Raw genomic sequence first — 11739 nt, 5'->3', positions numbered from 1 at the left:
GGCGCGTTCTGAAAGGGCGCGCACCAGTCAAAAATTTCATCATCTTCTTCTTCTTAGTCCAAGCATAAGATGGCCGTGAGCATACCCGAGTAAATTACTTCTGAAGTGTAATTAAATTACATTACTCATTGCTCAAGTTAGAACTTAATTAATTTACATTACTCATTACTGCAACTGAAATGTAATGAAATTACTTTACAATTACTACAAAAAGTAATGACATTACTTACATGACAAAGAGTAATTTTACTCACTTTGGTGACTTTACAGGGTGTCCACGCTAAGTGTGAACAGATTTTTTTTAAAAATATATATATGTAACACTTTTTCCAAGATGAAATCAATTGCAATACAGTATATGCTGAAGGGCACTCCCTAGCAGGGCATTAGCAAAGTCCAAAGGCAATGTCTTAATTAACTTTCATTAATTAGGTAACTTTTTAATTATAAAAGCTACAAAGTTGTCCCAATGAGAACATCTGTTCCTTTCGGTCACCTGATATCGTAGCCGTTTTCAGAACAAAAATCCGTTCGATAGATCGCCCGCAAAAAATTCGTGAAGGAACGCCATTTTTTTCTTTATTTTGTTCATTGCGCTTCTTAGAAGACGCGTATTTCCTTCATCCCCAACGGGAGAGGGGGAGGAGCACAGTGCCGCCTCATGCGTCCAAGATGAGCTTTAACTTGCGGAAACAAAACAAAAACAAATGTATCGGGTGACTCTATCGGAACTGGCCTTATCTTGGGTTGCATTTTCTGTTTTCTTTTAATCTTTTTCCAGGACGCGAGAGGCGATAGTGTGCTCTTTCTCCCTCTCACATTGGGGGTGAAAGAAAGACGCGTGTTCTAAGAAGCGCAATGAACAAAATAAAGAAAAAAAAATGAAAAAATGAAAAAAAAATAATGCAAAAATTCATGAATTTTTTGCGGTCGATCTATCGAACGGATTTTTGTTCTGAAAACGGCTACGATATCAGGTGACCGAAAGGAACAGATGTTCTCATTGGGACAACTTTGTAGCTTTTATAATTAAAAAGTTTATTAATGAAAGTTAATTAAGACATTGCCTTTGGAATTTGCTAATGCCCTGCTAGGGAGTGCCCTTTAGCATATGCTATATTGCAATTGATTTCATCTTGGAAAAAGTGTTATATATTTTTTTAAAAAATCTGTTCACACTTAGCGTGGGCACCCTGTATATACATTGCCAAGCCTCAAAAATTAGTTCCGTTCAGGAATAAATGCACGGGAGTAAATGAATGTCACTGAGTGGAGGCTGCATTTAACGTTCTGTTCTACGAGTCCCAGGTACGTAGTTCGTGTGCATTCATGAAAATACATTGAATCGAACCGTCAACAGTGATATATCGAGTGACATAAAATCTTGCGACATACATAGGGCACAATGTGCGAAAAAAGGAGAGCTAACTATTTACCACAATATATGTGGGTGAGTGTGGGTGAGAGTACCACACTATGGTGGGTGGGGCTAAGTTGCATGAGTTTCATACAGCCTTGTTTACAACTTGTTGTTCTTGAGTAGCGGCTGGATATGCCGCCATTCTTCAAGAATGCACAGAAGGCTTTCATTGTCTTGTCTTGTTGCTGAGGACTAGGCTAAGGTCCAAGAATCTTGTAGTGTAGAAGCTGAATGGACGGTTGACGGTTGGACGGTTGTCAAGTTTTTCTAGGAAACTGACAGGACACTGGAAAGCTAATTAGTCTTTTAGGTGCTCATACTGTATCGTAATTTTTGTTCATGGAAATATGCTTTGCGTGCACCGATATTTCTTCTTCTTCATCCTCGGGGAAATGGCCGTTATCCACTAAGGGCGATTGGCCAGTACCAGATGAGGGTCATAGGCGTGGATTTTCCTGAACGCTAGCCATATATGAGAGGAGGAGGAGGAGGAGGAGGGGGTTGAGGCTTGTCGGAATAACGGTACACCGATATTTGTTGGCACTGGAATCAGGCAGCAAGAAGAAGAGGGAATCAGGCTTCTTCTTCTTCTTCTTCTTCTGGGTTCCATGTCGATGTCCCATCTTGAGCAATGTTTTTATTTTTTTTAAACCCTCGTATGTTCGTGTTTAGTTTGATGGGTAGTGTCATCAAACTCAAATTTTCCGCAAATAAACTGATTTTCTCCTATCACGTTACCTATCATATACCACTAATCTACACCAACCTTTCTGCATGCAAGCCAGAACACGCTACTTACTCTCGAAAATCAAGTAAATTATTACTGTCACGGCGAAGGAGACAAAGTAGCCCTTTTGCCCGCGTGCGCACCTTCGCCGAACGGCATTGCGATCGCTGCTCAGGCTGAAGAGGATCTGCTCTAGCGAGGCTTCCATTGAATCATGAGGACGGACCTCCTCCCAGCGACAGTGGTCCTTGTCCTTCCTGTTTTCGCTCTCGCTATTCAGTAAGTGTCTGTAAATCTACCGCTCTAAAAATCGTTCCGTATCCATATCCATACTTGTTGACTATGAACTGGATGTGCGGGGTGTATGGCCGTGAGACAGGACCTCATTTGTCCTGTCCGGGTGTGTCACTTGCTGAACGAATTGATATTCCACGGTCGCAGTTGTACAGGGTGTGTGCAGAAAAACTTAACACGCATTGTTGTCTACCTACATAAATACGCGTCACCGGAAGTTCCTCGGGTAAGGAGACAACGAGTTACGTGTAAAACTGCGGGTTACGTTTTCCTGCACACACCCTGTATGTTGTCTGGTGACACGAAATCCGAATGATTCATTAATGCTAGCGGGGCTCTGGTTCGTCACGTACACTCTTAAAAATGAACTTCACCACACAGCACGCTCCTAGCCAACCATCATCCCGAATGACAACGTTGTCGTGTGCACTCTTAAAAATGAACTTTACCTCATAGCACGCTCCTAGCCAACCATTGTCTCGAATGATATCGTTATCTGCCCTGATTTGTTGAAAACACGGGGCGTACGCCTTTTCTGTGACAATTATGAACAGCATAAGTGTCACAGAAATGGCGTACGCCCCCCGTTTTCAACAAATCAGCGCAGATAACGATATCATTCGAGATAATGGTTGGCTAGGAGCGTGCTATGAGGTGAAGTTCATTTTTAAGAGTGTGTGATTTTGTGCCTATTATGCACGGCGCAGAATAGGCTCCGCCTCCCCTTTTTTTTCATAAATCAGGGGCGAGAACGTTGTCGATGATGGTTGGCTAGGAGCGTGCTATGTGGTGAAGTTGATTTTCAAGAGTATACTATAGTAAGGGTAGGTTGTTGACTCGATCACGCACCATCATACATCCTCCCGTATACCTCTAGTGCACAGTACTGGACAAGAGTTTGCGGAATACTTTCCAGCGCATTCCTTCCCCAAGAGAGGCACACTAGCAACGAATGGGATTGTACGGACTTCCCCCCTTAAAAATGAACTTCACCGCATAGCACGCTCCTAACCAACCATCGTCTCGAATGATATCGTTATCTGCCCTGATTTGTTGAAAACGGGAGGCGTACGCCATTTCTGTGACAATTATGAACAGCATAAGTGTCACAAAAAGGCGTACGCCTCTCGATTTCAACAAATCAGGGCAGATAACGATATCATTCGAGATGATGGTTGGTTAGGAGCGTGCTATGCGGTGAAGTTCATTTTTAAGAGTGTAGACATGTGCTTATAGGTAACCCAGTCAACCTGTTTGCAAGTTACAAGGGTACCATTCGCTGCTAGCGTGTGACTGTGAGGAACGAATTTGCCGGAGCATGTTCCGTAAAATTTTGTTCAGCACTGTACCATGTCGTTAAACTGCTAAACATGCTGAGAGCGCCTGAGGTATTATCTGGCTTTCGTATTTCGTGTGACTTTGGAGAATCTTGATCCACCATATCAGCAACAGTTGCGGAGGTGTGCTGGGATTACATCAACGCGCGGCCTCTTTATCAACCTGTACCTGGCGAATCTTCACACGCTAATTTCTCTGCATTCTGCTAGCAAGAGATTCCCGTAAAAATTTCTGCTGACCTGATGAAGCAGGCAGTGTTCACTTCCTCCGCGTAGGCGCGTACGCGTATACTTTCTATCTTTCATGACGATAGGGGGACATGCAGCTAGCAGATCAGTTAGGCTTCTGTGCCCAGTAGAACGCTGAAACTTTGTCCCGCAATATACCCAGGGACCAATTAGATCAGTTAGGCTTCTGTGCCCAGTAGAACACTGAAACCTTGTCCTACAGTATACCCAGGGATCAATTAGATCAGTTAGGCTTCTGTGCCCAGTAGAACACTGAAACTTTGTCCCGCTATATGCCCAGGGACCAATTAGATCAGTTAGGCTTCTGTGCCCAGTAGAACACTGAAACTTTGTCCCGCTATATGCCCAGGGATCAATTAGATCAGTTAGGCTTCTGTGCCCAGTAGAACACTCAAACTTTGTCCCGCAATGTACTCAGGGACCGCTTTGATCAGTTAGGCTTCTGTGCCCAGTAGAACACTTAAACTTTGTCCCGCAATATACCCAGGGACCAATTGGATCAGTTACGCTTCTGTGCCCAGTAGAACACTGAAACTTTGTCCTGCAATATGCCCAGGGACCAATTGGGTCAGTTAGTCTTCTGTGCCCAACAGTACACTAACTTTGTTCTGCAATATACCCAGGGACCAATTGGACACGGCTGCCAACTATCCACCCCAGGTCCCCTCTGGAGAAGAAATCGGTAACTCCTCACGACTGAACGTTGCACGTGTTCTAATAAGACTACACCTCTATGCAGATCTCAATAAGCGCGGCTATGGTTCGTTGTGCGAAAAAGACGATGACTGCTTCATAGGCCGTGGTCTCGCTTGCGTCGGCTCGCGTTGCAACTGTTCCACGAAGAACCCGCTTCGCATAAGAGACAGCACTGGAATCCCGACCTGCCTCAAAGGTTTGTATGCCCGGCAAGGACCACACTCTTAGAAATGAACTTCACCACATAGCACGCTCCTAGCCAACCATCACCCCGAATGAACGTTTTCGCCCCTGATTTGTTGAAAACGGGAGGAGGAGCCAATTTTGTGCCCATTATGCACGGCACAAAACAGGCTCCTCCTTCCGTTTTCAACAAATCAGGGGCGAAAACGTTCATTCGGGGTGATGGTTGGCTAGGAGCGTGCTATGTGGTGAAGTTCATTTTTAAGAGTGCAGTTGTGATTGATGCGGAGGAACCATATGACGTGACACTGTGCTGTTCCATTGCTGCCCGCGTCTCTAGTTTCTAGCCATATCCTGACTGCTTTGCAGAACGCGAGTCATATTGTGCCAGTCAAATAATGGTTCTGGGTACTATACGAAGTACCACTAAAATGTTACATTTAAATGTTAGCTTGCTCAACGGAATGATAGGATATTCAATGTATTTGCTTCTGTTCATATAACGCCGTCACCCTGAATGGACTTCAGGGACTAGTTATTCGAAACTCCCATATGTAAAAGAAGTAAGCGAAGGGACCAGGCAATTCAGTGGCATAGTGCTTGCCACGACCTACTAGATTATAACGACCATGTCACATAGGCACCCCTTCCCAGCGCCGCATTTGGAAGCTAGCGGTGGCGCTACTCATCGGTTCGGTTATTGCTTCCTCAATTTCTGCAATACTTTGTACTTCAGCTTACCTTAGTATTTTTGTACAAGCGGTGGATGTCCCACGGGAGATGCTTCTTTCTAAAGTTGAATATCATCATCATTCTATGCGTTTTCATAGCCGCTGTTGCTGTCGTCTGCTACGCTTCTGCCGTCTTCCGCTCCTGCGCTTTCAAAATTCAAATTTCCATTGTCCAATCATGATGTAGATCTCTCGGGCCGGTGAGTAGCGCTCCTAGCGGATCGTGCGGACGGGCTCCTCATAAGGGTTGCCGATTATGACATGGTCGTTATAATCTAGTAGGTCGTGCGGTACTTACCTGCTACTTAGGCATGTCCTTTTTCGTGACGGACATCGTGCCTGTGTACCAGGTACCGAGTGCTTCTAGTTGGAGATTTCAGCACTCATGCATAGGTACAATTGGTCCACAGAGCGACCACAGCGGTGTCTCTATGGTGACCGTAGTTTACGATGTACGCAGAGTAAGCAACTTTTTACAAATCATGCAGCCAAGGCCATCTACGAAGCATGCACGTACGACGAGGAATGCGTCCGGGGAAGCGAGAACCTCAAATGCGTCGACTATCTCTGCTACTGTTCACTGCCTTTCATTCTCAGAGATGACATGCAGTGCGTGGCCGGTAAGTGCCACGCATCCCTTGCGCGGGCTTTTGAAATTACCACTTTTCGGGTACATTCTAATTGGTAAATAACAAGAAGGAACCGAAACAGAGACCTTCTCCTCCTTTGTTATCAGCAAGTTCCCATAGTGCAATGCGGCGCTAAGCTCTCTGGGATTTTATGAAGTCGTCTATTGATTAGAATGGCTGAGTGCGCCTGTTGGTACGTAGCTCTATGAAGGAACGAACGGGCAAGACACGAGTAAACGGGACAGCTTTGCTCCACTACACTCTTAAAAATGAACTTCACCGCATAGCACGTTCCTAGCCAACCATCATCTGGAATGATATCGTTATCTGCCCTGATTTGTTGAAAACGGGAGGCGTACGCCTTTTTGTGACACTTATGCTGTTCATAATTGTCACAAAAAGGCGTACGCCTCCCGTTTTCAACAAATCAGGGCAGATAACGATATCATTCGAGATGATGGTTGGTTAGGAGCGTGCTATGCGGTGAAGTTCATTTTTAAGAGTGTAGTTGGTAAATAGCAATACTTTAGCGCCTTAATATTCATAGCCTTAGCCATCAGTACTCTGACGTCACAATTTTTGTCCCAATCGCACGGCAAGTACGGCGGCAAAAATACATTGCGACAACCCTGGGTCTGAAACGAAAGCGCAATTGGCTGCGTGTCTGCTACGTAGCCGAAGGGGCAGCTGCCGCCCTGTCGGCTCATCCTATAGTTGGTGAATATAAGATTTCAGAAAATCCATGTGTTCCTTGCGCGCGCGTTGCATCCTGGGAGATTACTGGTATGAATGTCCTTCACGTTTCGTGATCTCTGACTTTGACTCCTCGTGGACAATCGGCCGCGAGAGAAGGAACCGAGACATTTTGGAGACCTTCTCCTCCTTTGTTATCAGCAAGTTCCCATAGTGCAATGCGGCGCTAAGCTCTCTGGGATTTTATGAAGTCGTCTATTGATTAGAATGGCTGAGTGGGCCTGTTGGTACGTAGCTCTATGAAGGAACGAACGTGCAAGACACGAGTAAACGGGACAGCTTTGCTCCACTACAACGAGATTTGTATTTGTCAAAGCCTCTGCTTTTATAAAGGTTTGTCATGCTGTCAGAGGGGAACATGTAAACATACAGAGGGGATTGGTTCAATCATTGGTTCATTGGTCTATTGGTTCAGGTTCAGGTACGCCTGGACCCTTTCACACATTAGAACTTCACCGAGCATAGCACGCTCATAGCCAACCATCATCCCGATTGATATCGTTCTTACCCCTGATTTGCTGAAAACCGGGAGCGTACGCCATTTTTGTTGCATTATGCAGTTCATAATTCCAACAAAAATGGCGTAGCCCCCCCCCCCCCCCGTTTTCATCAAATCTACACTCTTAGAAATGAACTTCTCCACATAGCACGGTCCTAGCCAACCGTCATCCCGAATGACAACGTTCTCGCCCCTGATTTGTTGAAAACGGGAGGCGGAGCCTATTCTGTGCCATTATGCACGTGCTATGTGGTGAAGTTCATTTTTAAGAGTGTAGGGAGGGAAAGATGTCAATCGGGGTGATTGTTGGCTAGGGGCGTGCTATGCGGTGAAGCTCTGTGCATCAGTGCATCAGGGCGGGCTCCAGGGAGTAACTTATTTCCCACCAGACGTCAACCTGAGCTGTTTCACCTGAATTTTGCTGGCAAATTAAAAACATTAAGCATCCTCTGTCGCTCTTAAAAATGAACTTCACCGCATATAGCACCCTCTTAGCCAATCATCATCTCAAATGATATCGTTATCTGTCCCCGTTTGTTGAAAACCGAGAGGGTTACGCTGTTTTATTTGTGTGTGTGACAACTATGATCAGCATAAGTGCCACAGAAAAGACGTACGCCTCCTGCTTTCAGCAAATCAGGGCAGATAACGATATCACATTCGAGATGATGGTTGGCTAGGAGCGTGCTATGCGGTTGTCAACGTAAACTGCTAGCCTGCTGCTTTACGGCTCCGTTCATCGTTTTCATCCCATTATGGATGGCCTATACGAGATGGCCTCACTCGCTGCACTTGTTCACATAGCGTCTTGTGAAGTACACTCTTAAAAATGAACTTCACCACAGAGCATGCTCCTAGCCAACCATCACCCCGAATGACAACGTCCTCGCCCTAGATTTGTTGAAAACGGGAGGTGGAGCCTGTTTTGTGTTCATTATGCACGGCACAAAATAGGCTCCTCCTCCCGTTTTCAGCAAATCAGGGGCGAGAACGTTGTTATTCGGGATGGTGGTTGGCTAGGAGCGTGCTATGCGGCGAAGCTCTGTTTTTAGAGGGAATCAGGGGGTCTCCATGCAGTAATTCCCACCAGACGTCAACCTGAGCTGTTTCACGTGAATTTTGCTGGTAAACTAAAAACATTAAGCATCCTTCTGTCACTCTTAAAAATGAACTTCACCGCATAGCACGCTCTTAGCCAGCTAGCTCTTGGCTAGGAGCGTGCTATGCGGTTGTCAACGTAAACTGCTAGCCTGCTGCTTTACGGCTCCGTTCATCGTTTTCATCCCATTATGGATGGCCTATACGAGATGGCCTCACTCGCTGCACTTGTTCACATAGCGTCTTGTGAAGTACACTCTTAAAAATGAACTTCACCACAGAGCATGCTCCTAGCCAACCATCACCCCGAATGACAACGTCCTCGCCCTAGATTTGTTGAAAACGGGAGGTGGAGCCTGTTTTGTGTTCATTATGCACGGCACAAAATAGGCTCCTCCTCCCGTTTTCAGCAAATCAGGGGCGAGAACGTTGTTATTCGGGATGGTGGTTGGCTAGGAGCGTGCTATGCGGCGAAGCTCTGTTTTTAGAGGGAATCAGGGGGTCTCCATGCAGTAATTCCCACCAGACGTCAACCTGAGCTGTTTCACGTGAATTTTGCTGGTAAACTAAAAACATTAAGCATCCTTCTGTCACTCTTAAAAATGAACTTCACCGCATAGCACGCTCTTAGCCAGCTAGCTCTTGGCTAGGAGCGTGCTATGCGGTTGTCAACGTAAACTGCTAGCCTGCTGCTTTACGGCTCCGTTCATCGTTTTCATCCCATTATGGATGGCCTATACGAGATGGCCTCACTCGCTGCACTTGTTCACATAGCGTCTTGTGAAGTACACTCTTAAAAATGAACTTCACCACAGAGCATGCTCCTAGCCAACCATCACCCCGAATGACAACGTCCTCGCCCTAGATTTGTTGAAAACGGGAGGTGGAGCCTGTTTTGTGTTCATTATGCACGGCACAAAATAGGCTCCTCCTCCCGTTTTCAGCAAATCAGGGGCGAGAACGTTGTTATTCGGGATGGTGGTTGGCTAGGAGCGTGCTATGTGGTGAAGTTCATTTTTAAGAGTGTATGTGTTACAGGCCTGGACGAAACCTTACATTTTTCTGCGCTGCGCCGCCCTGGTGGCAGAGAGGAACGAGCGCGTGCATTCCCCCTGGTGGGTGAACGAGAGGGCTGGTATAGCGAATCACTGCGGTAGTAAAACCCGAAGAACAGCAGCTGATGAAAACTGTCATTATGTTCAGTATATGTACGACATATGCTACGTCATCGCGGTACTCTCAGTACCGCTCGAGCGTTCCCGCGAAGGAGTTTCACTTTCACTCGCACCGCGGAAAAATGAGGCAGTTTCCCGTGATCCGTAAAGTTTCGTCAAGGCCTTCGTACAACAGCCTTCGCATTTTTTTCAGCTCGGCCACCCATGCTGCGAACGCTGGTGGCTGTAGTTCCTACGGTGTTCCTCCTGTTCATCATCTTCATACTGGGTGGCACGTACATTTACCAAAGGTAAGCTTTAAGAAGCGGACTCGGGGGAAGTTCTCTCGGTCGAAGTCGAACAAGAAGTCGAACGGCTGCAGTTATCCGTCAGTATGCGATCAGTTCCCGGAAGATTCGTCTGAAAGGTAGTACCATAGCTGAGCCGTTAAAACGTGTAGACGGACGTTTCATTGTTTTGTTGCCTCAGCCACGACTATGAACCAGGGTTACGGAGTTCCCACTCCGGAGTGGGAATGATTCCGAAATGATTCCAGATTTAGCGGAATGGAATGGCGGAAACTGTCCTAGGAATGGGAATGGAATGGTCTGGCTGCCCCGGAGGCAGTTTTGGTTTCAACGTGCTGGTTTCTGCCCTCGCACCCTTTGCACCGCATCTGCTGCACGCGGTCAAGAGAGAAATAACCTCGTCTTTGTGCTTTTTCCGTGCTCGGTAATGTCAATCTCCTCTAGCACTGCTGGACTTGCCAGTATGGTCACCGGTCCTTTTCTTTTATTGAGGTGACACTCCTCTTGTGCCGTTTGATAATGTCATCCAATTTTTGACCATGTGTGGACTACATAGTCAGATGTAGATGTTAAGTATTGCTCCGCTTTTATCCAATATCACTGAACTCCTCATGTAAACATCTCATCCTGGATCCCCTCATCGCTCACACTTGTAGATACTCACTTGTTATCGTCCGCCAAGCACGTTAGCCTGTTCACCCTCCTCTCTTTCTTATCCTGGTCCATCTCATCGCTCATACCTGTAGATAGCTTTTAACTACCACACACTCTCGCATCCCACTCTCATCTCTCCCATAAGCATCTCTCTCACACTCACCGTAGTTTTGGCGCTCTATGGCCTTTGTTGCCTTTGTGCCATTAAAGCCATAATCTCTCTCTCTCTCTCTTTTATTGAGGGAATTAACTGAATGGAATTGGGTTGCCGAGCCATTTCAGGAGTGGGAACTGACCATACCTTTTTCATTCCGAGGAATTGAAAGGAATTGAATTATCGCAAATCTCCATTCCTTGGAACGGACTTGGAACGGAATGGGAGACCCCATTCCGCAACCCTGCTATGGACTACACTGGCAACAAAATAAGCAATGAATGCGTGTGGCTGTGTTCCCTAGCGTACATAACATGGTGGAGAGATTCGCGGAGCGTTGGCGGTTGTACAGTAAACGCTTTACACTCAGAGAAGCAAAGGAGGGGCCCCAACGGCTCCTCTTCGACAGAAGAGAAGCTTTGGGCAAGTGACGTGGGTGGACGTAAGGATGCGAGATGAGCTGTACCCTCTTTGAAGCAACGCGGGGGGTCACGTTACCTGAATAATCCAATGAGGGCACACAATCCACTTCGGCGCATTCTCACCACACCTCTCCAAGTATTCCTAGAGTCACCAAATAGGGAGCAGAGTAGCGCCACTTAGCCACGCCGGCGAGCGAGGCCGCCATCTTGGGTCCGGCGCGGCTGCGTCGCCTAGCAACGGGACCCCAACTTCCCACTTCGCCGCCAGAGAACAGCGCGCAATCGAGCGAGTTCGCACGCAGCCGAGGAATCTGGTTTTGGAGAGAGTGGACTCAACATGGACGGCGCCTTCTTGGAAGGAGAAACCACGTGACACGATCGGTCCAATCGCAAACACCGAAGGGCGGCTTCGGCGAGGAAAAGGAATGCGA

The 11739-nt window shown here is 46.7% G+C and overlaps 1 protein-coding gene across 1 annotated transcript in view; it reads left to right on the top strand.

The window, feature by feature from the left end:
• The first annotated feature begins 2278 nt into the window (after positions 1-2278).
• LOC135387840 (uncharacterized) overlaps positions 2279-11739 on the top strand; it is a 29873-nt gene continuing 20412 nt past the window's right edge. Inside the window, exons 1-5 of the mRNA XM_064616998.1 lie at positions 2279-2426; positions 4651-4709; positions 4767-4919; positions 6126-6257; positions 9985-10081. Coding sequence (XP_064473068.1) covers positions 2362-2426; positions 4651-4709; positions 4767-4919; positions 6126-6257; positions 9985-10081 — 506 coding nt within the window. The 5' untranslated portion in view covers positions 2279-2361. The remainder of the gene's footprint in view (positions 2427-4650; positions 4710-4766; positions 4920-6125; positions 6258-9984; positions 10082-11739) is intronic.

The sequence above is a fragment of the Ornithodoros turicata genome, chromosome 3 (genome assembly GCF_037126465.1).
Source record: "Ornithodoros turicata isolate Travis chromosome 3, ASM3712646v1, whole genome shotgun sequence".
Classification (NCBI taxonomy): Eukaryota; Metazoa; Arthropoda; class Arachnida; order Ixodida; family Argasidae; genus Ornithodoros; species Ornithodoros turicata.
Note: the sequence above shows the minus strand (reverse complement) of the source record. Positions and strands in the feature narration are given on the sequence as shown.